At 44.9% G+C, this 26,228-nt stretch overlaps 1 protein-coding gene across 2 annotated transcripts; it reads left to right on the top strand.

The window, feature by feature from the left end:
* MCM10 (minichromosome maintenance 10 replication initiation factor) lies at nucleotides 1–19,288 on the top strand. 2 transcript variants are annotated; one of them, XM_051628912.1, is made up of 19 exons: nucleotides 1–454; nucleotides 1,149–1,469; nucleotides 2,252–2,356; nucleotides 2,954–3,088; nucleotides 3,467–3,638; nucleotides 4,382–4,547; nucleotides 5,223–5,390; nucleotides 6,794–6,910; nucleotides 8,527–8,726; nucleotides 9,598–9,698; nucleotides 10,725–10,826; nucleotides 10,950–11,067; nucleotides 11,852–12,080; nucleotides 13,479–13,638; nucleotides 14,296–14,414; nucleotides 15,275–15,388; nucleotides 16,112–16,257; nucleotides 16,469–16,511; nucleotides 17,509–17,669. In XM_051628912.1, exons 1-19 carry the CDS (start codon nucleotides 448–450, stop codon nucleotides 17,590–17,592), a joined length of 2,607 nt encoding a protein of 868 aa, XP_051484872.1. In that variant the 5' UTR covers nucleotides 1–447; the 3' UTR covers nucleotides 17,593–17,669. The 2 variants fall into 2 exon arrangements, with proteins under 2 accessions (XP_051484872.1, XP_051484867.1); XM_051628907.1 differs by lacking the exon at nucleotides 16,469–16,511 and having other exon boundaries at nucleotides 17,509–19,288.
* Nucleotides 19,289–26,228: the final 6,940 nt, after the last annotated feature.

The raw sequence follows: 26,228 nt of genomic DNA, 5'->3' as shown, positions 1-26,228 counted from the left end.
GAGCAAAACTCTGCCACCATCTTCCATTTTCAAATGAAGACTGAATCTGTTTTGGAATATTTCCTTTAGTTAAATGGTAATTATGATTATAGCACAGGACCGATGAGCTGGAAAGGGTTATTATTATGAGGACATGGTAGGCATTTCTTAAAATCTGTGTTTATTACAGTTTTTTTTCTGAAAGTAATGCCCTTATGCTGCAGTGAGTTCAGCATAGGTAAAACTTTAGATGTAGGAAAGTTATATGAGGTTCTTAAATTTATTGGAGTCCTCATCTGCAACTGTGAACAATAGCCAGGTAATGGTTTGCAAATCATCAAATAAGGAGCCTGAACACAATCAGTATTTCCAGTTTGGCTAAAACTATTTTAACAGTATCAATGTTCTTCTCCCCATAACAGATAATATTTTTCCTGGAGGGACTCTTGAAGAAATCCTGGTGAAATCATGGACGGTAAGGGGAAAAGTACTCTTGCTTTCAGGAGGAAAGTTGTCTTCTGACCAATGTGTTAGTAAGGTTAAGTGTTCAGAAAACTTGGTAAACATTTTAGCAAAGGAAATTATGTTGCATTGACTTCACTGATTTTGTTTCCTTCAGCAGCAAAGGCTAAATAAATTTCTTTAACATGTTCTGAATTTCAGTTCTGCTGTCTATCCCATTCCTCTCTCTCTATTTGGTTTTCTTTTTTCCCTTGTTAGTCCCTTTGATCTGTGTTTCTTTGTCCTCTGTTCTCTTCCTTGAGCAAACCATATCTGAGAATAAGCTTTCTTGCCTGTCTTGCATCTTCCTCTTCACTTTCAACTGGCAAAGTCCACATGGGTGTCTCTGTAGAGCTCCTGGCTTTTCTTTGTAACAGCAGCAATTGTACAAGCAGCTGCCTAGGAGGAAAAGTCACCTGCGACTTTTCTGCTGACTAGCCAGCCTGAGTCACGAGCTGAGAGTGTCACCTTTCCATCCCACCAGGCAGCAGGAAGCTCCTCGATCTTCCTTTAGCCCAAGCTGAAGTAGTTTTTTAAAATGCTACTTGCTGCACCAATTCAATTTTGATTGTCAGTAGCTTGTAATTAGTGTATCTTGGATGTTTTTTCTCCAGGGCAGCTTGCCTTTAACTGAACAGAAATAATACTGAGTTTCATTTTTGTCTTAGGTGATGATGATTTGGATCTGTTGGCCTCCCTCCTGGAAGAAAGTGAGGCCACTGAGGAGAGGAATTCTCCTGAGGGGGAAGATGCTCTAGAGGATGAGGGGGCAGAACCAGATGAATACGATGAGCTCTTTGATGCAGAAGATGATGCTTCCTATACTGAGGAGGTGGATACTGAGGACAGCATGATTGATGATCAGAAGGAGAACCTGGCTGTGCTGTTTGGAGATGTAGATGACCTGCTGGAAGAGGAGGCAGCAGAAGAAACTGTCCCTGCTTCAGCTACCAGTCAGACAAAAGAGAAGACCAACCAAGAACTGCAAGGTTTCTGTAACAGCATCTCTTACCTGATTTGTGATAGATATCTTGTCTCTAGAGAGCTAATGGGCAGAAGTGGGGCTTGTTGCTTTTCACTTTAAGATGGTGCCCAGAGGTAGAATACAGAAGGACTCTGTGAAAGTTTCTAAGTGCAGTTTTCAGTGCTTAGTGGCCAAACTCATTTTCCTAAAAGAAAGACAGAGGACTGAAAGTGAGCCAGAGGGACTAAGGTAGCTCTGGTGAGCAGGACAGGGAAGGTTGCCTGTGGACCTGTGCCTTGACTGATGAAGAGAAATGTTGCTTCAGTCTTCAGGGCTGTCATCCTGGCGTCTTTCACCAGCACAGCAATCCCTTCCCCAATAGGACTTATCAGCAGGAAGTTCTGCCATACCAGTCAGTGTGGAAGCAGAGTTGGATGTTGAGCCTTCGTGTGTCCAGGCCACGTATTTGATTATATTGGAAACATTTCTTTATAGTAAGGAGTGCAGTTATCGACCATTTAAATTGTCTTGTGTTCAGCAGGAAAGATGTGTGCAACATGGCAAGGGACACTCCATCATCAAGTAAAATATTTATATGAGAGGAGTCAGCTCCAGGCTGTATGGGAAAGTGTCCCTTCACTGTGAGCTCTGTAGACTGAAGAAAAATGGACTGTGGTTCAAGTCTTTGTTTTCTAAGTTCCTATGATTTAGTAAAATTGCCAGATTTCCAGGGATCTCGTAAATCCTGTTTACAATGGCTTCCCACTGTTTTAATTATTATCCTTTCTCTTCTCCTTTCTTTCCTAGCTGAGCTGAGAAAATTGCAAGAACAGATGAAGACGTTACAGGAGCAGTTGCAAAAGACTGCTATTGGGCAGCAATCCAATTCAGGCCCTGAGAAGAAAACCCCTGGTAATGAGACTAATTAAATGGGTTTATGATTTGTTGGCCTACCAATGTGCAATTTATAGGCAAGGCTCCAGGTAATCCTAAAGTGGGCACAGAGTAGCAAGGAGGAATGGATTCTGGTGTATTCCCAGACAGGTTGTTTCCTGTGGCTGGAGACTAAATTAATGAGCTGCAATTTTAATACCTGCATCATGAGTTGATTCTATGTGGAGCAGCTTTCATAACTGAAATGCTCCAGGATCTTTTACTGGAAGTCTCCCTTACTGGCAGATGTTGGTGCACTCAGAAAACAAAACGATGTTTATTGCTGTAGCATGTTTGGAGTAGTAATAAAACTATATGGAAACACTGAAAAGCAAGGGGATGTTCCTGCTTTTCACAGCTTTGTGGTATCAATGACATCCAGAGTTCTGGGTCATCATGAGGAAGAGGCATTGGGGTTTTTCCAGCTGTTGCATTTCAGTTGCTGGCAACTTAGCTGAAGGGCTTCTTTGTGGATTTGTTATTCAGCGAATCACTTAATTTTGAATGTTTTAATCCAGATGTTTGAATCCAGATGCTGAAATTTCATTCATTTCTGTCTGTTTGTTTCTTGGCCAGGTAAAACTCCCTGTCCACCCCAAAAGGAAAGGAAAGTTCAGAAGCTGCAAGAGTCACCATGTTTCTCAGCTCAGCTGGGCAATCCTTTACCACCAGCCAAGCGAGGAATCCAGAAATCAAAAGCATCCTCAGCAGGTACCATTCTCAGTCTGCCTTCCACTGAAAAACACTGAACTTTTATCCAAAACCTGTCTAGTTCCCAGCAGCAGTGTAGACACATCCAGGATAGTTTTGCACTGGTGAGTGCACCACTAGTAGTCTGACTAGCTTATCCTACAGCTTGCCTGGAAAATAAGAGCAGCTCTGGGAACCTCCTCACTGGGCAGAACTCATTGCTGTGACTGATCTGGAGCTGTCAGTTAGTTTCCAGCTGACTGGGGGACCAGATCAGTATAAATAAGGCATTTTTACAACTTTTTCTTAAGTGTGCTGCTCCTGGTCAGGTATAAGGTTTTATTTAGAAGTTTTCTTTCATTATTAAGATTTTATTTCTTGCTTTTTTACCTGCTAAAGAGAACAAGACTCCTCCACAACAAGTCCTCAGCCTGGCATTCCAACCTCTCAAGTCTGCTGCAGGGAACACCCCCAGTAAGGTGACCAGACAGAAGACTTCTCACATGCCTTCGTGCTCCAGTGCAACCACTCAGCCGCTATCTGTGGAAACCTTCTCAGGACTGAGGTTAAGGTCAGCAGCCCAGCATTGAGCTCTGTCTAGGGACATCACCCTCCAGGAACAGGAGAGAAGACACCATCAGTCCAATGTCCTGTGTGTGACAAAAGTCACACTAGTGGTGCATGGAGGACTGGATTTCTGATTTGTGGTGTATATGTCATTTCACCATGTCAGATTAGCCACTTGTCCTTAGGGGATGTAACACAAAGCCACAGCTTTGGCTGGTTGATGATTTTATCAGTTCCTTAGTGCTGCCTTCCCTAGATGTCCACAGTGGTGGAGGAGGGAAGCAGTGGGCATGTGCACAGCCTGACTGTGCTGCTCCATTTGAGTGGGTTTTGCTCCACACCGTGAAGCCTCCAGAGCCACTCACAAGTCCCGTCCTCGATGTGGCCACGAGAGGTCTCTGAATACTCACAGTGACTTTCCTCACCAGAAACAGTGCTCTATTTCCAGACTGTGCTCAGACAGTCATACTCAGGCATTCCTGAAATAAGCAGAGTTAATGCAAGCTTGGGGCTAAGTTGCAGTAAAGCTATTTGAACAGAACCCAGCTTGATCAAGTAGCTTTCTGATATTTGTACAGTGTCCAAAACCAAGGGGGTTTGCTTCAAATGACCTCAGGGTGAAACAAGGCACTGAGGCATTTTGCAGCAAGAGGTAGTTTCCTCAGGAGAATGCTGGATGGTTTTGATTGACCCTGTCCATTTATGTTAACAGATGTGTTCTCTTCTACATGCTTTTCCTTGAGCTAGAAAACCCCGTGTGTCCTCAGCTGAAATGGACAGGAAAATGACAAACCGGAAGCTCATCCGACTGTCCCAGCTGAAGAGCAAACTTGCTGCAGAAAATCTGGAGGAAATAGACTGGGTAACGTTTGGAGTCATAGTGAAGAAGATCACTCCTCAGAGAGCAAATAACGTAAGTGACTTCATTGTATCCCTTGCTCAGTTCAAGTGAAATGCTGGTCTTCTTTCCTGAGAACCTTAATTAGATCTTCAGCTTGATCAGCCAACTCCATGTAGTTAATGAAATGCTGCTGTTGTAGAGATCTTGGCTAATGTAACCATGGCATCAATCTCTTCATCCACTGTTATATGTTAAAAGCCAGGGGGGAAAAAAAAAAAAAGGACTATGACTCTTGATATTTATCATAGAAGCACAGAATGGTTAAGGTTGGAAGGGATCTTAAAGATTATCATGTTCCAGCCTTTCTATCATTTCCCTAGAGGTCATTCTGTCTTGGATGGTGTACATGTCCTGTAGAAAGTCATGGATGAAACAAAGATCTGGACATGTCTTGGTTTTGTTTGTTTAGTGAGGTAAAACCCTCTATTCAGCAAGCAAGACTGCTGTCCATCTTTAAAATGAGGAGGATTGGGGGCTATTTTGGCTTTTAGGAATCCCAGAACTGGCTGTGTGGGTGGCTGGAGCTACTGTATCTAACCTCTACTGAGGTTACAAATTGTGCTTGTCTAAATGAGGAAAACCCAGGGGGCGGAACCATCAGAGTAACTCTTTAAAAGCAAGAGCAGGAGGGGATGCAGTCAGTGGCCCCTTGCTGAGAGCTGAGGGGAGAGCCAATGTGTGTTCTAGGGCAGAACCTTCAGCATCTGGCGGCTGAACGACCTTCGGGATCTCGATCGGTGCGTCTCGCTCTTCTTGTTTGGTGATGTCCACAAAGAGCACTGGAAGACAGAGCAAGGCACAGTCATTGGGCTGCTCAATGCTAATCCTATGAAGCCTAAAGAGGGCTCAGATGAGGTGAGAGGATTTTTGCCATCAGCTGCAGAGAAAACCCCATAGCTGAACTTACTCATATCTGCTTGAGATTGAGCTTTATGAGCTTTATGGTTTAGCATGTTGAGGCTGAACTTGAACTCACAGCAGTCTGCCTCAACAGTTTGAATTGCATTCAGTTATTTGCATGGTGTGTATTTGCTCCTGGCCTTATGGAAGACTGAAATTCAAGGGGCCCTATTAAGAATCTAAAACCAGAGTCTGTTCAAGTGTTTAATCTACTGTCTGTAGCAGTCAGCTCTTCCACAGATGCAGGGGGTGTGTTTTTATTTCAGTTCATTCTGCTACTTCAGTGCAATGCCTGTTTCAGCCTAGGGGTCTCTCAGAGCAGAAAAAGCTGGGGAAGCTCATTTCTCTCTTCTAGTTTAGGCATGAGATGTGAATTACAAAATGTTTCCTGGTTCCAAAATCACTTCTGAGAAGAAGAAATATTTGATTTATTAAACAAACGATGTATTATGTATAGCAAGTTGATACATAGTAGTTCACTTGCTTACAATTACTTAAAAATGCAGAACATGATTAATTACTTTTTTCTGTTTATTAAAATATATAAGGTGGCTTCAGTTTGCTAATAAATTAATTTTTTTAAAATATCTTTTTAATTGCACTGGAATGGATACCCTTTTTATTGACTTCTGTCAAGGGGAATTTCAGTCTAGTAGCTGGTGATGTAGTGTTTTGCATTTTAAATTCTCCAAATGTAAAAATTAAGGATCTCATTAATTGTCTATTAAGCTATATAATTGCTTAAATTAACATGAACACACAGTAGAAAGTCCTGTTGATGAGTAGAAAGGCATACCAGATTTAATGTAAGGCTATATTTAACTGTTAAGAATGACTGTTCTTAGCTAAATGTGCCCATTTAGAACTACATTAAAACTGGCTTCCCAAAGTATTTCTTACATACAGATACAAGTCCTAGCATCTTTGGGTGGTGTGAAGATGACACTGTCCCACAGTTTTCATTGCCCCTACACATACAGAGAGGGACAGAGAGCTCTAGCACATCCTTGCTTCCTATCCTCTGCCAAGTGTGGTTTCCACAATGGCATCAGAGCCAAGTGGCTGTACAGGACTGTCATTATAGCACAGCTAGATCTGCCTTTGCTGGTCTTTGGTTTCCTAAGGCTCTGAGCTTAGAAATCCAATGTCCTGCATCTTGTTGTGGGAAAGAAATTAACTTTTTTTTTCTTTTAACTGAGCCTTTCCTCAACCTAAACAGGATATGAGGTTTTCTTAAACCAGGCATACCTTTTAAAACTGTGTTGTTAATACCAGAGGTACCAAACTGGACCAGAGGCAAGCCAGTGACTTCTAGAGAAAAGCCCATCCAGGCAGGTTCTGATTTATTTTTTTTCTAGGTGTGTTTGTCTGTCGACCATCCCCAGAAGATCCTCCTCATGGGTGAGGCTCTGGACATGGGCACCTGCAAAGCCAGGAAGAAAAATGGTGATCCTTGTGCACAGATTGTGAACCTGGTCTGTATCTCAGTAGTTAGGATATCCTTCAGCTGCTGATAAAAATCTGGCTGCTGATATTTGTCCTGATGCTCCAACTCTTTGCCTTGTCTCTGAATCTTGACTGTAACTCATTAAAGTCGGTGGTGAAGCTGAGAAATGAAACCCAGAGGAGTTGTTTCTGTGACAGCACTGTAGTAGCAGCACAGTAGTTCCCTAAATGCAAAGCTGGTGTTGCAGTGGCTTTGACCCCTAACTGTCACCACAATATTTACACCTGAATCTGGGGCACTGGACATGAGAGGAAAGTGCTGTTGGGATTCTTCTTTTAGGCACAATAATGTCTTGTACTGGTTTAAACTATGTGGACAATGTCACTTCATGGCACTGATGATGACTGAAAGGAACCCTGTCTTAAGTCAGAAGGGTTATCTAATTAGTAGGGTAGCACTTAAAAGGAGGAGCAAAAATGAAGTAATGAAGAACTGAGGAGAAACTTGAAGTGTGTAGAGTAGAAGGAAGACAAATACAGAAGGTAGTTGTAGAAAAACAAGGCTGTGTTTGCAGACCCACTCCAGGAGGTGGCTGTGCACAGAGCTTTCAATGTCAGTGAGATGTTCCAGTGCCACCTGGAACAAACTAGATGGCTGTCTGGCAGAAGAACCTGGTGAAGGAATTGGCTCTCTGTTTAATTATTGACAAAAAATGTCTGATTGTGGGATAATTGTAATTACACAAATCTGGGACAGATGGGTATCAAAGAGAATGGATTTATTTTTTTAGTAAAAAATTAGAGAACACCCTAAGTGAGTACGTTTATGGCACTGCTGGCTCTGCCTGCCAGGCTCATTTATGTGCAGTTCCAAACTCCCTTAGATTGACTCTGAAACCTAATTAATTAATTTGAAATTTGGGAGTCATTATAGCAGCCTTCCAGTACCTGAAGGGGGCCTACAAGAAAGCTGGGGAAGGATTTTTTTACAAGGGCTTGTAGTGACAGGACAAGGAATAATGGATTAAAAATGGAAGAAGGGAGATTTAAGTTAGACATTAGGAAGAAATTCTTCACTGTGAGGGTGGTGAGACACTAGAACAGGTTGCCCAGGGGAGCTGTGGATGTCCCACCCCTGGAAGTGTTGAAGGGCAGGTTGGATAGGGCTTCCAGCAACCTGGTCTAGTGGGAGGTGTCCCTGCAGAACTAGATGATCTTTAAGGTCCCTTCCAACGCAAACTTTATGTGATTCTATGAAATGAGTGCATGAAATATCTAGCTCTGGTGTTAATTTTCCTTTGTGTTCATACCAGTAAGAAAACTGCATACAGTTCAGAGTCAAAGAGTACAGAATCTGGGCAAGAGGACCTGGGATATCAGCTGGCTTGAGCTAAGGAATGCCTGTATAATTCCTGGGATGGATAAAGTCCTTAACACACAGGGCATTTCCCAGAGAGTAGTATGGACAACTTTTGTTTTTCCTTGCTGGATGGTGGGCATATCTTTGCTGAGTTGGTCAAATGCTGGAGGGCTGCAGTCTAGATGTTACTTCATTTTAGTGACAGAAAGATAGATGTGGGTGAAGGGGAATGAAGTAAATTGTAACTGCAGGTGTTCTGCAACAGGTTCTCCCATTTCTTTTCAGAACGACTGTGAGTATTGTCAGTATCATGTACAATCCCAGTACAAGAAGCTCAGCTCGAAGCGGGCGGATCTGCAGGCCACCTTCTCTGGGGGCCGCATTCCCAAGAGGGTTGGTCGGAAAAATCCCAGTTTGAAGGAGAGGCTGTGTCAAGATGGGTTTTACTATGGAGGTGTCTCTTCAGCTGCATATGCAGCCTCAGTGTAAGATAAACCACTGATTTCCCTCACTAATGAACAGCATTTCCCACGTACACAAGTGAACGTGGAGCATTCTCTGAGGTGGTCTGTTTACTTAGAGATCCCTTTGACTTTTCCCTTTCTCCCAAAGAGAAATAAATGTCCCACATTTGATGTAATCCTCCTGGCCCCATGGGGTATCTGCTTTTTAATAGGAAAATTTTAACAATTAGCACCAAGCTGTTGGTAAGAGATGTTTTTACCTCTCAATTAATACCATGCTGTGAAGCCAGGCACCACTGTGTTTCAGTAGATGAAAGGAATTTTATCATGAGATCCCAAGCACTCGAGTCATAGTATGTGTGTTAATAAAAGGGCATCACTGCACCCTGACTGTTATTAAGTGACCCAGGTCAGTAGGTTGGTGTGCATCTCATAACTAGGGTGGAGGGGCCAGATCCTTCATACAAATTCCCCTGGAGACACCTATGGAAACACTGGAGTCACAGCTTGATTAAGCCTTGTCCTTGCACACAGCTTTCATTCCCTTACCCACTGGTAACTGGTATGACTGCACAATAATGAAGCAATTCCAGCCTCTTCTGCATCCCTGAAAGTAACAGTGAGCCATGACCTATGTTTAGTGTTCTCTTGATACAGAGGAAATACATATCTCAACCCAAGGGAAAATGGCATATCCTGAACATTGTGCTAGAATTCAGATTTGGATCCACGTCCTTCCCAAAGGCAGGTAGATGACAGCAGAGAGCCACCAATTTGGATTAAATAAAGGGTGGCTGGAGTTTTGTTGAAGCACTGAGCTAGCATTTGAGCTCCTGTCCTTGCTCTAAGCATGGGAAAACTCTGACATTCTGGTTTTGTTTCCTCTTTCTAGTGCAGCAGCTGCAGTACCAAAAAAGAAGATTCAAACCACTCTCTCCAATCTGGTCGTGAGAGGAGTTGATGCAATTGTCCAGGAAACCAGGCAGAAAATTGGTACTTGACTATCCATGTAGTCTCTTCACCACCTAGATTGCCAGCTTGATAAGTAGCTGTGTCCCAGGACCCTGGTACTTGTGGAATTAATCTGGCCATTGATTTGCTACAGAGATAGCCCTTTGCAGGCTGGTTTCTCAATTGATCAAAACTCTTCTTCCCTCTTGAGATCCCAGCTGCAAGGCAAATGTAGCTAAGCAACTGTTGCATCTTTTTTCAACAGTGCCCCTGAATTAAGTCTCCTGTCTTCAGACCATGACAGAAGATCTTTGCCAGATTAATGGGAATTGGAAGTTTTTAGAACTTGGAACCAGATAATTTATTTTATTTGATTAAAATAGATTACTTCTTTCAGTCTTGAAATCTTCCAAAGAACACTAAAGACAAATCAGTCAGGTCTGAGATGCAGGGGACCTCCTGAGTGTATCCAGCCTGTTTCTAGTGCTTTTCTTTTGTGGTCTTCAAATCATATTCCTTCTATAGCCTTTAGGATGTCACTGATCTCTGCCTCCCTTTTGTTTTTGCAAAGCACTTAATATTATGCCCTCTTTATGCTTGGTAGAGAGCAGATGATGGATTTTTTGAACTATCTGCTCTAGATGCCACTTAGATGTCTTATTCACATCTTTCAGTTCCCCTAGTTGCCTCCATTTCAGACAGCATTGTGTGTGTCCTGTCTCTGGCTTTTAGCTGTTCCTGATTCCCCACGGATAAGATGATGTGGCTGCAGGGCTTTGGACCATTCTAAAAATGGGAACTGTGGGAGCATCACAGACAGCCCAGTCTGGCAGGGAACTGACTGACTGACAGAATTGCTGAAGGGGTAGAAATGTCTTTGTGATGTATTCTGTGAGGGCAAGGCCTGGGGCAACCAAATATAACACAGATGTTGGCCTTGCTTTGGGAGGGTGCTCACTCAGGTGACCAGCAGGGGTTTCTTCCAACCTAGACTACTCTACATCTCTAAAGCCAGGCCTGCATCCCTTCCTGGTACCAAAACTTGGATTTCTGCCTCTTCTGCTCCAGGTGCAGCAAAGAGACCCATGCCATGTTCTGAGGAATTCAAGGAACTGCTGGCACAGCCAACGTTTGGAGCACGAAACCTCTGCAAGCACTGGACCAAAGCAGGTATTGTCCTTCTGCCTGAAGGAAAACCCACTGCTGAAAACACTCATGTTCCTTCTGAACAAATATTAGTGACTTTTTATTTTGGTTTATTTTTGTGTTGTTTGTTTGGTTTTTTCCCCCCAGATGCTGAAAAAAAACACGGGGCCAATTTCCAGTCTGTCTCTGCTTCAGCTCTGCTCAAGCAACAGAAACAGAAGTTGCTGGAGGCCAGAAAAAAGCGATCTGAGGAGATTCAGAGGCGGTAAATACAAACTGACTTGCACTGGAAAGGTTCCATCACTGTGGCCCCAAGTATGACTGTGGGAGGTGCTTTGCTGTTTGGATAAAAACATCATTTAAATAGAAGTACCTCAGTATTCAGTGGAGAACCAAATTCCTGGTTCTGTTCATTGCCAGCTTGCAGGGTTGTTCTGAACCTTAAGATTTGCCAAGTGTTTTGTGTATATCTCCTTAACCAACCTAAGAAGAACATCCTAAGGGCCACCTTGAGTGAGACAGATTGGTGTAGCCAAGTAGCCTCAAAAAGCTCAACAAGAGCCAAAGCAGAACCTGAAGTAGAGTAAAACTTGGCACAATCATGATGCTGTTTCCCCTATATACTCTTTCAGTTTACACCAGTGTGTTTCAGGGACTTTCCAAGCTAAAGGTTGGGATTTTTAACCTGAACATTTATGTGATTCCTGTGACGAGGAGTCCCCCTGCATAATTACCTCTTCTTCAAACAAACCAAGTGCTTTGAGTTCCCACTTCCCAGCTTCATTTGATACTTCTGTCTGATTTTACTTCTGACAGCAATTGGTGGTTCACTCCTCATGACTTTTTCAAGTCACTCTGGATTTCAGCGACCCAATGAGTTCCTTACTAGTCTTGTTTTAGTCTCCTGAATGCCTAAATTGCTGCAAGTTTTTCTAGCAACAAAAAGCCAAGTAGTTAGAAATCACAGTCTGCATCCCTTCCTATCTGTTTCTCAAACCTGTCTCTTTGCTGTGGGTCCCTGTTTCAATGGATTATTCTTGTCTCACAAGGTTTCTCCAAAACACAAGTAAAGCTGGAAGCCCTGCTCTCCTATCCTCCTCCAGACAGTCTGCTCTCCATTCCCCGTTGCCTGGGGCTGAGTTTCCCAAAGCTGCAAAAATATCAAATCCTCAAAGGCCCAGGCTGGGCACAGGCTTTTCAGAAGGAGAAGATATCCTTTTCTTCGATGGGTCTCCACCTCCAGCACCAAAGCTTGACAGCTTGGCAGAAGCCAAAAAGGTAACAGCAATTTGAATATTTTAACTATTAAGAAGGGGAGGTTAAGGGTTTTTGTTTTGGGGGGTTAGTAGAGGAGTCTTTGATCAGATTAGGCCAGCTCAGTACTGATGTTAGTCAAGTTCCTGATTCCTGGGATCAGTCTGGCCTGTATTTCAGGAGACAAGAAACCTGCAGTTCCTGACAGCTGTTAGTGCCAAGGTCCATGCTATCATCTTGCCTGTAGTCAACTTCCAGAGCAGATGAACAGCTGCTAAAGAGGAGCCTGTGTGTGATGTTTGGCCACAGGAGTCAATGTCTCTTGCTTATTAAAAATCCACCTGAATTGGTCAGAAGTGAGTTGTTACAATCTGTTTGATGTGTGATGCTTATGAGCTTGCTCTTGATCTTCTCTGAAAGCAACCATCAGTGAAGCCACTGAAAAACTGGCAATTCCAGCAAATGCCAGTTGGGCATGGACAGGGTACAGAGCAGCCTCTTGGGATGGGACTGCAGAGAAGGAGATGGGGAGATAGAGCATCTTTAAGTCATGAACCTGAAGTTAAACTTTTAATTGAAGAAGCATTTCTTCATGCCTGCTGCCAGCCTCTCTGAGTAGAACTGACTCCATTCTTCATGATCTGACATAGTCTGTCATGCCCTGGGCAAACTGCCTTTGGAGAGCTGTTTGTAGTATCTGTGTGGCTGTCCTGGTCCTCTTGTTCTTCATGAAGGTGGGACAGAGCTTCTCTCTCCACCAGTGATTGCTCTTTGGAGCCTGTGTTTTGGGGGTTTAGGACATCTGCAGTGTTAAACTATGTATGTTTGTTCTTTAGCTTTGCTAGTGCTGAGAACTGTGAGTGTTTCCCACCTGCCAGGTAAGCAACAGGGAGCTCAGCTGGTTTAGCTGTGTTGTGCCATGAGTTTGGACAAGGTTAGTGTCTAGCCAGAACAGGCAGCATCTTTGCTTGGCATCAGTCTGTTCATATATTTGTCAAAGAGAATTTTCCAGGAAGAAAGAAAAAGTCTTAGCATTTTGGGAGTATGGAAAGGAAGAGTGGTATGGCATTTTCTGTTACAAATTATGACCAGTTTATGGGGAATTCTCAAGTGACTTGATTCTTCTGGGAAACCTGCTGATTTGTGAAGCAGTTAAAGCACAGCTGCAGAGACATCAAGCCTGGTAACACCCCTGGAGGGGTGATTTTGTGGTTTGAGAAGCCCTGAGAATTTGGTTGAGGTGGTGAATTGGATGTACAGCAGAGCTGGAAATTTCCTTTGACTTTTCTTCAGTCAGCTCTGTGCTTAGGCCAGTGGATCTCGTCTCCTCCATTTGACAGGCTCCCTCTGCTGCTTCTGGAAGCAGGAACATGGGAGCCAGACTGCTCACCAACACATTCCCTGCTCTTTCCTGTTTTCTAGCTGGCTGCCATACACCGACTGCGAGTAAAAGGTCAGGTTCTTGCTAAAACTGACCCAAACAGTGTCAAGAGGAAAAGGACTGATGTTGATGATGTGCTAGAAATTGTGGAAAGAGTTGAGAAAAATGTTGCTCGGCCACAAGGTACAGAAGCAAAGAATGGTATGTAATATTAGCTTCTAGAATAGAAAAAATATGGTTATGTCCTGCTAAATGGAGCAGTAGTTACTGGGTTAAGGATTTAATTGCTGTGCCAAAAACAGTCCAGGTTTAAGTCTGTTAAAGTGTTTGTTGCAAGGCTAAACGATCTCTAACCTTGTGGAGAGAGTGGGAGATGTAATCTCCAATATCTCCCTGTCCTAAACTCTGTTCCCTTTCCTTTGGACTTGAGCATCTAGGATGTGTAGCTGACTTAGCCAAGGGAAACAAATAATTAGTCCCACCTGTGAAGTATCTGAAGTTTCTGTGGCAACTTCAGCTCGCCTGCTTATGATTTAATGCGTGATCTTGGATGGATTGCTTCATTCCCTTTAGAGCTTCTCCATCAGTCAGAGAGGCAACACTGCTTTCTTACTTGGGACTGATGTGAAAATTCCTACTATGGTACTTTAAGAGAAGATGCAATATTTTTTTTTATTTTTTTATTTATTTTTTTTTTAGTTTTTATGAAGCTGTGTTTGAACTTGGCTTTGTTTCCTCCTGAGCTATGAGAGGCTGCTGTTTGACCTGAAGAAAAATCTCCTGCAGGAATCATTCCTTAGAAATCACAACCTTGTTTTGAACTTGGTCTCTAGGACTGAGCCTTTTTTGTCTCCCTAGATATGGATGAACTGGAACCTGCTCAAAAGAAGCGGCATGAGCAGCTGGCCTATCTGAAGTCAGAAGAGTTCCAGGAAATCCTGAATGCCAAGTCCAAGTACACAGATGTCCTGAAAGAGGTACAGCCTCTATCCAGCCATGACTGAGGGCTCAGAACTGAGGAACTGTCTGGACTCCTCATTTCAGCTATAAGCAGACACCCAAACATGTCATAGGCACCAGACTGACCTGATGAGTAGGGTCAGGGGTCTCTGAGCACACAGGGCACAGTGCCTACAGGTCAGCTTTATTGCCATAGCCATGGTAAGGTCAAGCTGCCATCACCTGTTTTTCCTGTGTTTGGAAGAATCACTGAAGTTTCCTGCCTAGTGAATGATCAAAGAAATCCTCTTGCCTTAAAACCAAACTAACCATGTTCTTATTTTGTCCCTCATTTTTTGACAATCCTGGCCACATAAAGACTGCTGCCACCTTTTTCTGGGGCTCACTGAAGTTGTGCAGCCTGTGAAATGCCAGCAGTTGCCCTGAAAAGCTAAGAGGTTGGGTTTCTCCCATCAGGGTCTTTGCTGACCATGTTCCCAAGGGATACATCCCCTCTAGTGGCACAGGGCTCTTGTCTTGGACACATTGTATTGGTATGAAATTCTACTTGGTTTAAGGTCTTCTGAGGAGTATATTCTTGCTGAGAAACCAATTCTATTCCTTACATCTGCCTCCCTGCCCTGTCCTTGTAGGTATGTGCTTTAGAACAAGCTGTTGTTAAACCTTCTCATTCCTACATCTCAGAAGTGGCTCGTTTCAGTGTTAGTTTAGCACAGCACTTGCTGAAATTTTTTTACACAAGAGATATTTGGTGTTTCTCTGGTTCCCAGACTGCAGTCTACTTCAAGCACGCCCAGTAGCCGTTTTCCTTGAGGGCATTTGTAAAGTGGCATCTCCCATCTTTGTCTCCCCACAACCCTGTTTGTGTGCCCCACAGGCTGAGGCTGAGCTGCAGGAGCAATACTTTCAGCCACTGGTGAAAAAGGAAGAAATGGAAGAGAAGATGAGGAGCATTAAAGAACTAAAATGTCGAGTTGTGACTTGTAAAACGGTGAGTGAAGGGGGCCCAGGGTGGCAGCAGGGTATTGGGGCATGGGTTGTACAGAATTATGCTGGACCCTCCTGCAGACTTCCCATTAGTCACTTGGCCATAGTCCAGTGCAGGGATCAAACAGAGACAGTTTTGTTCCTGATGGCTGTTGCTGAGAGCAGCACTGAGTGACAGGAAGACACTGTCGAGGCAGGCTTTAGTGCTGGCCTGAACATCTCAGCTTGATGTTTATGGCAGTGGGTTCCTTGGGTCTTGGTGTCCTGAAAACTTTTATCAGATTCTTCCCTGAAGTGCCTTCTACCAGGATCCTCAGTTCCCCATATTACATGGCAATAGAAGTGCCTGGAAAACAACACAGGGGGAATTCCTCTATCTGCCATCAGGAAGAGGAGTGGAGCTTTGTCACTATCCTAAATGTGCTGAGAAGACAGCAGAAATTATCTCCCATTCCCAGAGTTTCAGCCCCTGCTGGACATTCCCTCTCATTGCCTTTCCTATCTGTTTTGAGCTGCACAGAGGGGCACTGTGTGCCCCATGAGGTCCTGGGAGCTGGGACACAGGGTGGTGGCAATGAGAGGAGGGTGGTGTTAGAAGGAGCAGTGACAAAGCCCGGGGCAGTCTCAGAATGGTGTTCTCCTCAGGATGGAAGAAGACAGAGGTCCAGCTGCCACCAGCCTCATGTGCTGGTGAAGGACTCACAGCTCTCTTTGTCCTACCCAACAGTGTAACTACACCTATTTCAAGCCTCTGGAGACCTGTGTGCAGAATAACCACGACTACCACTGGCATGAGGCCATCAAGCGGTTTTTCAAATGTCCCTGTGGAAGCAGAGCTATTTCCCTTCACAGGCTCCCAAAAAAGCCCTGCAGGTAAGAAAAGAGCCTCATGAAATAGTGTCTGGGGCTTTTCTGCTGTCCATTCACAAGTAACATGTTGGGAGTCACAAAACCATGTCCTAAGATGGGAATGTTAGCCCTTGTGCTAGTCAGTGTGGGCAGGGTGTGGGGCTAGTTTTGAAGCCCCTCAAGCTGTGTAGCAAACACACCACAGTGCTCCTCACCTGCTGGCTTCATCTTTCAGCACCTGTGGTCTCTTCAAGTGGGAGCGAGACGGGATGCTCAAGGTAAGTGTGAGCCAGCAGTTTCTGAGCACCTCAACACTCTGTCTGCTTCTTTTGTTACTTTTTGCAGAATCATAGAACCTTAGGGCTTGGAAGGGACCTCTAGAGATCATCTAGTCCAACCCCCTGCCAGAGCAGGATCTCCTAGAGCGCATCACACAGGAAGTTGTCCAGGCGGGTTTTGAATGTCTCCAGGGATGGAGATGCCACAACCTCCCTGGGCAGCTTGTTCCAGTGCTCTGTTACCCTCAGAGTAGAGAAGTAGTTTCTTATAGTAAGGTTAGGTATTTAGATGAGACCTACTGTTTACTAGTTTGTGACCATTGCCCCTTGTTCTGTCACTAGACACCACTGAGAAGAGTCTGAGCCCATCCACCTGATACCTGCCCTGTAGATACTTATAAGCACTAATGAGATCCCCCCTCAGCCTCCTTTTCTCCAAGCTAAACAGCCCTAGCTCTCTCAGCCTTTCCTCACAGGGCAGATTCTCCAGTCCCTTCATCATCTTAGTGGCCTGTGCTGGACTCGCCAGTAATTCCTTGTCCTTCTTGAACTGGGGAGCCCAGAACTGCACACAGTGCTCCAGGGAAGGCCTCACCAGGGCAGAGTAGAGGGGTAGGAGAACCTCCCTCAACCTGCTGGACACACTTATTATTCCATCCCAGGATGGTGTGGCACTTATGTTCCAGGCTTTGCTTCAGTGCCCTTACAGCTGGCAACAAAACCAAGCAGCTCTGCATTTTGTCAGGTACATAGAGGTACCTGCAGGCTGTGCTTCAGTGGACTTTTCTTGCTTTCTGTTCTTGGAGCTTTGTTTTATTTAACTGCAGGGAATTTGCTTTGGACCAGAGTTGTAAGAATTCCCAATGTCAAGGTTCCTAGAGTGTCTGTCAGTATTTAATCAGATAATTTAGCCCTGCAACAACTTCTATCAAAAAAAATATTTTTGAGACATCTTAGCACATGGTTAATTTCTTTTCTCCATGGTTCCTCTTTCTAGGAGAAAAAAGGTCCGAAGATTGGTGGAGAAACACTTTTACCAAGAGGAGAGGAACAACCAAAATTTCTCAATAGTCTTAAGTGATGTGGAGTTGATTTTTTTTCCCCAACTTAAGGATGGATTTCTGTGTCTAAAACACACATTTATTTTCTGGAATGCCAAGAGGATTCCGGTTTTAGGGATGAATGAGCAGGGGAATCAATTCCTGATGAGAAGGACGTCCACAAAGTCTCCACCAGGTCACAGCTTTGATCTTTTTAAAAACTTGACTGTTCTTTCTTACTAACAGATTATTTACAAGACTTAACCAGGAAACTAGGAGGGGTTTGTACCAAGAAATCCCTAAGGATCCCACAATTTCTGTCGAATGGCTGGTGCAGGGTGACCTCACCAGAATTTTGTGACAACCCATCATGAACTGTGTGGACTGTAGGCTCCATAAGCACTTGTGAAGTTCACACTGGGGTGTTGGTGCCAGCCTGCCGAGGTTTTCCAGCTGTCAAAGGGGTGTGGGAGGACTGTAGCCACAGAGAAGACTTAATTGGCTCCAAAATTACTCACCTCCAACCCTCAAGAACAGATGTCAGATGGTTCCTGAATTGTCTCCTTGGCTTATGTTATTAAAAAAAACTCCCCGGTGGCTTTGGCATCGCAAAGCAGCGGTGCTCACACTGCAGCCTAGAGGGAGCTCTTCTGAGAGACCTTTCCCTGCCATGCCGGGTTCCCAGCACCACCCACACTACAGCACCTCTGCAGCTGCAACCCTGCAGCTCCCACTGTGAAAAGCATTCTAATGAATCTGGCACAGTTTTGTGAGTGGTTTTAAAGAGCTGAGTGATTACATTTAATAGCTTTTACCCTTTTTCTAGCATTTTACATTTTCCTGAAATCTTACCCAGCCCTTGCCATGTCAACCTTGGCTGCTGGCAGAGCTGTCTGGGGGACAGTTGCTGTCTCAGACCAAGCAGGAGATCATCTCCAAGGGGTGGCTTCTCAGAAAGGCTGTCTTCATTCAGGTGTTTTTCTGAAAGCACATCTCTATAAGGATGCCAAGGCATTTGGGCAGCTTTTCCTGGAGCTGATCCTTGTGCTGCCCCTAGCTCATGCCCAGTGGGATCACAGCCTATTTTTAAGTGCCTAAAACCACTAATACCTCAGTGATTTGGTGAAACTGCCACTAACAGTCTCACATGTCCCAGTGGCCTTGAGGATACATCTTTAGTTTGCTTACACAGGGACTGGAAGAGAAATAAGTTACTTCATTTGAAGCAACTGGATGGATTTACCTCAGTTTTTCTGTAGCCCTCATCTACTGCTGCTTTTGCTGGGCAACTTTGCTCAGTGTGTTATGCTGATTTCAGCCTCACGTCGGTACCATCTGGAATGGTGTGTCATGTACCTATGTAACTGTGACATTGCTTGGCAGTGTCTCCTGTTGATTCCTCATTCAGAATACAGTGCATGATAAAACACTCCCTGGGTTTGTATGGAATCATTTCTCTGAGGCAGAGGATGAGTTGCTTGTTCAACCTCTTCATTTGCCTGAGAGCTTGGTGCTGAATCACCATAAGGAATTGGTTTGTGGTCCAGAACTGCAGCTGCCACACATTTTTCAGTCAGACCCACAGGAGGTTCTCCAGAGTCCACAAAACCAGCATGAAATTCCACATCAACAGCAGCCTTCAGCTGGCACCTTGAAAGCTTCAGGCTTTTTCCAGTTCCTGCCTCTCTGGCCAACAAAAAGATTTCTGCAAAAAATAAACTGTCAAGAGTTGGGTAATGCTTTATCTTCATTAATGCCCCCAGGACTGTGATCTGTAGGAAAGATGGAAGTGCCCATGAGAGCTAAGAAATTATAGTAGTATTCTCAATTAACACTTGTATGCAAAAGTAGGATGAAGAAACCAAGGCCCATTGCTTTGTTTTAAATCCCAGCAGTAAACAAGGAGTGGTGGAGATTGATATAATGGTTTTTATGTGCCTCGGTCTATTTTTGGGAAGAATGTTTCTTGTCCCAGAGGTGGCTCCAGCCCAGCAGAAGCAAGCAGGAGGGGAACCACCCTCTGGGGTGTGCTGCCACATGAGTGCGCATGCCAGAGCAGCCTGCAGGGTCTCCAGTCCATACCAAGCTGACAGATTTGCACCAATATTTGGGAACAAGACCAGAGGCAGAGACCCACGAGAAGCAGCTCAGGCATGACCTGACAAACCCAGCTGTCCCAATGATACAAAGACCTCCAACCTCACAACGAAGAGGTCCAACTACATGCCAGGCTGTGTTACAAGAGAGCAGCCAACAGGCCAAGGCATGTGAGTCTGCCCTAACACTGCCTGTAGGTATAAGGCACTACCTTGGATTAAAATTTCAGAACCCTCTGACACTGCTCTTAGCACAGCTGGTGAAACAAGCCAGTGGTGCTGGTGAAGCTGCCACATCCCCTAAATCGTTAAGCAAAACTGCAGCGGGAAGATAATGCTGAACATGCATTCTCAGAGCCATGATTAAGATTTGCAGAGCAGTAAGCTAATAAATCAGCCCTTTCCCCAGCCAGTTCTGGCTGCAAGGTTCCTTCTCCAGCTACAAAGTGCCCTGTGTACATATGAAAATCCAGCTTCTCTCATAATAACCTCCTACAAAGTCAGGGTTGGTTTTTAGATGCATTGAGCATCCTGCCTCAGCCATCAGCTACTGCTGAGATGTTAATTTAGAGCTCCTCACCCTGCTGCCACTGTTTATCTTTCCTTGGATTTTACAAGCTCTCTGAGGGGAAAAAATTGAACCTTTAAGCATTCTCAGGTTAGGATTATTAACTCTCAAAAAATCAGCTTAATGAAAACTTAATACCCTGTCACAATAAATACAGTACAAAAGGACCTTCCTTTTTGCCCATCAGTTTTTCACTGCAGAGCCTGACCAATGGTCTCTTGGCCAGTCACCTGCAGCTCCCCTGGCCAGCTGGTCTCACCCAGCCATTTCACATCATTTTGTTTTCCCCAACCCACTTGCTGCCCTTTTTTTTCTCCTCCCAAAATGAAGTAATTGTGGGACGAGTGCAGGCTAAACTTTTCTTCTGTTCTTTAATTCTTTAATTTCCTGTGCAACCTGTGTTGCTGATCCCATTTCGTTTTGCCCTGAAAACAGCCCCGAGATACCCACGTGGGAGAACCTCAAGGTGCAACTGGGATCCTCCACTGCTGGCTGAAAAAACAGCCTGGGTGATCATTGCCTTTTTTTCCATTTATATGACTAAGAGTGACTCAAAAATGGCAAAGTAACCTTTGTCCATGGCCCCTGAGACAAAAACTCAGAACCTGACTTTTAGAATGAGTGGCAAATGCAGAGGGGAGGGGGAAGCCCTCTCTGGGGACCTGGCTTCTCCAGGCAGCTACTGTCACTGCTAACTTTGCACCTTGCTGTTAGATTTCTTGCAGACTTTCCTACCTGCCCTGCTCTTTGCTGGCTGCCAGACTTGCTGCCATATCCACCTGTTCTGTGTCTTCCTCCCCAGCATGGCTGCTCATATTCTTTTCCTGTTCTGTCTTCATAGACTTGGGGAGCAGCTCTGGTTTTGGGGCACCCACACTGCACAGACAAGGAGAAGGGGAGGGACTGGAGCAAGGATGAAGATGTTAAACAGGAGTGGTCCCAGCACAGCCCTGGGGAACATTACTCGTGACTGGCCAACTACTGGATTTGACTCAATTGACCACAGCTCTTTGGGCCTGCCCATCAGCCAGTTTTCAACCCAGCAATGCCTGTGCACATCCAAGCCAGGAGCAGCCAGCTTCTGGCTGTGGGAAATGGGGTCAAATGCCTTACAAAGTCAAGATAGTCAATATCCACAGCCTTGCCCTCATCCAATGATAAGTGGGTCACCCTGTTGTAAAAGGAGATCAGGTTTGTCAAACAGAACCTGCCTTCATAAACCCGTGCTGACTGGGCCTGATCAGCTGGTTGTCCTGCATGTGCTGTCGAGCAGTACTCAGGATGACCTGCCCCATCAGCTTCCCCAGCATCAAACTGACAGCAGGTTTCCAATCTGCTGGTGCCTCCCCAGCCAGCCAGGACTGTTGGTGAATGATGGGAAGTGACTTGGTGAGCACCCCTGCCAGCTCTCTCAGCACTCTGGGCTATCCCACCTGGCCCCATGGACTCCTGCACATCAGTGTGGTGCAGCAGGTCACCAACCATCTCCTGGATTGTGACAGGGTCACTCTGCTCCCAGTCCCTGTCTCCTAGCTTGAGGGGCATTACAAAATACAACTTATTTAGTGGGCTTGTGTCATAATTCTCTACTGAAAACATTAATAGCAGGTTCTTTTCCAGCTGTTATCTTTAAAAGAGAAGTTCATTGTTTGGTGTGTTCACCGTGGAGCTGACTGATGACAGAGCCTTTCTGTCAGTACATGCATGCTTGGCCACACAGCAGGATGAATTAATATTAGTTTTTCAAAGCACTGTGCAGACCATGTACTGTTGACAGTGTTTGGCTCATATATTCTAAAGAATCACATATTCTAAGAACTAAAAATATCACCCCAAATGGAGACACCTTGGCTTGGGGGTGGATTTTTAATGAAGAGGAACTCTTGGTCAGCCAGGCTGTAGCATTCTCACTGCTGAGCAACATTCACTGTAGCCCCAAACAATTTGCAACTCATCAGCTGGATTATAAAGGCATTTAAAAATATACAGGAAGAAAGCAAATTGGCATCATAGAGTCATCAAAGTTGGAAGGAACCTTAAATACAAAGTCCCAACCCCCCTGCCATGAGCAGGGAACCCTACCACTAGACCAGGTTGCACAAACCTCATCCAACCTGGCCTTAAAAACCTCCAGGGATGGGGCATCAACAACCTCCCTGGGCAACCCATTCCAGTTCTTCACCACCCTTAGAGTGAAGAATTTCTTCCTAATATCTAACCTAAATCTGCCCTGTCTCAGTTTAAAACCTTTCCCTCAAGGTTGGCTTCTGTACTTCCTAAGAGAAGAGCTGCAACAGCAGCTGCTGCAGGATTGAAACACACCATTGTCCAGACAAAAGTATGAGCCAATGTTCTTATTTTCTCCACCTTAAAAAGGAGAATTAAAAAAGATCCTACAGCTGATGCTGATTTTTCTTAGTTGTTACTGCAAAAGCCACGAGGCAGATACATAAAAATATAAAAACAAACACAAGTTTTTCTTGTGACCTTGGTACTTGCACCAAATTTTTCAAGTACTTGCAATTTATTCCTGATTACTGGAGCTCTAATAAAAGTAAAAACAACAAAAAACCAAACCCCAAAGACAGTTGCATGTGATTGGGATTGTACTGTTCAGTGAGCTTGTGTCAACATGAACCTTTTTGCATTTTTCCAGATACTCTTGAACTTCCATGTCAAGGTGATTCACTTCTGTAGCATATATATTTCAGAAGGGGCAGGGGCTATACTGTATGAAACACATTTCTTGATGGGATTTTTAAGAAGAAAATGCTCATTTTCCCCCTCTTGGGAGCAGCATCTCCTCAACTTCAAAGGGCCTTTCTCCCCTTGAGGAAGCTGCTGTGAGAAACACCAAACCTGCACAGGGAGCTCTGGCTAAAGCAAAGGGTGCAGGAGGACCACCCGAGCCACGCTGCCCTCTGAGCTCCTCAGCTCCCTGGCACGATGAGCTTCAGTGGCAGGAGCATTGGTCATCTCCAGCCCAGAAGGCACTGCTCAGCTTGAACTCAAGGCAAGACAAATTCTGTAGAAGGGAACCAGGTTCCTGGGAAAGATCTGAGCCGTAACTGAAGTGAACAGTGAAGTGACAAAAAAACATTGTCTTCAGAGAACTTGGCAGACACGGGTACCTCCTCTGAGGATTTAGCAATCCTCTTCATGCCATCCTGGTTCTGAAGCATCCCTTTGTTGGTATTAATGTGCTAAAACAAGCTCTCGTAAAGCAACTGCTAGAATACAGATCAGTGAAGAAGGAAAAGGTGTCTCTGTAAACAGGTGTCTGAGGGATTTTGCACTCATCACAGAGCTTGTTGTTTTCAACGGGTCATAAATACCATTGAATAAAATTTAATTATGGGCTTAGCTGGGAACTTCCTGTGCCACGGTACTATTTGCCACAGCTTCTCTTGTAACAGACAACGTCCTACCCATCATCTGCCTTGGTGTCACTCCTGGAGGCCGGCAGAGCTGCACACAACCACTTGCTCAGTCCCCCGTGGTGGTGAGACCCGTCCTGCTGATCAACACAAGTGTCTCGCAGCCCAGCACAGAGCTCAGCAGCAGGACCATGGGGAGGTTTCCAGCCTTTCCCCTCGAGGCTGGCGTGCCCTCAACACTGAGCTGAACGGAGCTGGTTTCTTGCCCTAAAACTTGAAGTTGTCTTGTGGGCTGACGTGCCTGCACAGCCCACCTGATCTTCCCACCTGCACACAAAAAATGCAGGGGCTAAACCAGCCATTCACAGGAGCCAGTCACGTACCTGCTGCTGGTCCTCTGCAGCTGCCTGGGCTGCCTGTGAGCTAATTATTGAGTCCTGCAGGTGGTTGTGAACCCACAGAAGCATTAAAAAAAGTAGGAAGACACACCATGACTTTCCAGACTGATGTTTCCACCTCTTTACCAAAAATAAACAGCACGTACACCTCGTTATTCCTCTAGTATTCACACCCAGCACCAGTGAGCAAAAAGGCCCTAGTTTGGTGTCACTGTAAAGCTGGTTGCAATCATCCCCTCTGCCGTTTGCTCCAGGGAGTGCAAACACCACGTGGGACACAAAAAGGATCTCCAGTGAAAACCAGCTTTTCCCACCTGCAGTGCATTTTAAAACCATGTCCTGTTCACCAGAGGGGAAGGAGCAGCATCCTGTCTGCCTTCCCTCTTCCCTTGCCAGTAGCACTGCACTTCACAAGCAGTTATTTTCAGAAACCTCTGCACTAATCACAGAATATTAGGGGTTGGAAAGAACCTCCAAAGATCATCAAGTCCAACCCCCCTGCCAGAGCAGGACCGAAAACTAGGGCAGATCACTCAGAAAGGCATCCAAACAGGTCTTGGAACTCTTCAGAGAAGGAGACTCCACAGCCTCTCTGGGGAGCCTGTTCCGGTGCTCTGTGATCCTCACAGTAAAGAAATTCTTCCCCATGTTGAGGTGGAACTTCCTGGGCTCGAGTTTGAGCCCATTGCCCCTCGTCCTATCACAGCACAAGTGAAAAGAGTTTGTCACTAAAGAACAACTACAGCTGTAACAAGAGCCCTAGTTCCCTGGTTACAATACACACAGAACTTGCCTCCTACAGGCCACAGATGAAAAGCACATTATCTTAACTGGGGGATGAGCCAGGCAAGATTATGGGGCTCTATCCCTCCTGAAAGGAGAAATAATCCCTGCTAGAAAAACACAGACAAGCTCTGCACCTTTTCAAAAGAGCAGCTTGACCCAAATACCAAGGTTACCTGGTTTTGAGCATATTGGCATCATGCTCAAGTAGCAGCCCCACTGCAGCTCTACTAGGACACAGCACAGGAAGTACTTACATGGGGTCTTAATTACCTTCCTCAATTAGCTTAATTACCTGCCTCAGTTAATTGCTAGCACATGCCAAAACTTGTATGCCCTGGATGTTAAACCTGCCTGATGATGTCAGTCTGGTTTCTCTGGGCTGTGGAAATGGAGATAAAGTGCTTGAACACCCTGGTTAGACTGGGTGGGTTGTCATGTAAATCCCTCCCCAAACCCTCAGAGCTCTTTCATCCCTGAAATTGCTGCTTTGCTCCCAAGGGAAGGCTGCAGTTGAATGTGGGGTCTCTTAGCCCAGAAATCACTTGGAAACTGTGTCAATAAATGCTTTTTCATACATTTTTGTTTCTGTTCTTGAGAAGTCAGGTTTGGGGGTGAAATTTCCTGTGCCAGGTCTTAACCTGCAAGGGAGATTTCTTGAAAAGGTGAGCTGTTGTGTTTTTTTTTTTTTCCTTTAGTTTTGAGATCAAGAATGGAATCACTCTTTGAGAAAAAAAAACCTTTTTCAGACAGCAATAGAAACAACTGCTGAAGACCAAAGCTGAACATCTGGGAAGAGCCACACACTCAGATGTGAGAGGACACTTGCTCTCTGGCAGCCAGGTGGGCCAGCACCAGCTTTGTCAGGTGCTGAAAATTATGAACGGCCCTTATGACATCAATGAAACCAGCTTCCAAGGAATCACAAGGGCTAAAACTACAATGAAAAGGGATTTTTCTTCATTTGCCTCCTGTAGTTTTGAAGCTTCAGAATCTCATTTTTCCACTTTTGGGAAGAGGGGGGATGGGGTGTCTTCTTCTTTCAAACTTTGGTATTTCAAAACACTGGGGGTGGGAAGATTTCTGCTTCCCATTTTTCTCTAATTCTTTAAATCCTTGTGTGAACCAGAGAATTTCTGGAATTGAATCTTTAAGAAAACAAACAAACAAGCAAAAAGGCCATACCCCTGACACTCCCAAACACATGAAATCACAAGAGGGCTCAATGAGGTCAAGACAAGGATCACTTGGGAATTAGAGTAACCATTAAGGCCAAAAATGCAACCAAGCCCTGTGGACATGTATGGACCTGGCAAAACCTCTGTTCTCCAGCCCCCACCCATGTGTGTGTTGGAGGAATGAAGACTGTGCTGAGCTCTGCTCTGGTCACCCTCTGCTGGCCCTTGGTTCTGCCAGGAGAAGGGGACCACAGACCTCAGGGTTTGCAGATGTGGG

The sequence above is a fragment of the Apus apus genome, chromosome 1, assembly GCF_020740795.1.
Source record: "Apus apus isolate bApuApu2 chromosome 1, bApuApu2.pri.cur, whole genome shotgun sequence".
Lineage (NCBI taxonomy): Eukaryota > Metazoa > Chordata > Aves > Apodiformes > Apodidae > Apus > Apus apus.
Note: the sequence above shows the minus strand (reverse complement) of the source record. Positions and strands in the feature narration are given on the sequence as shown.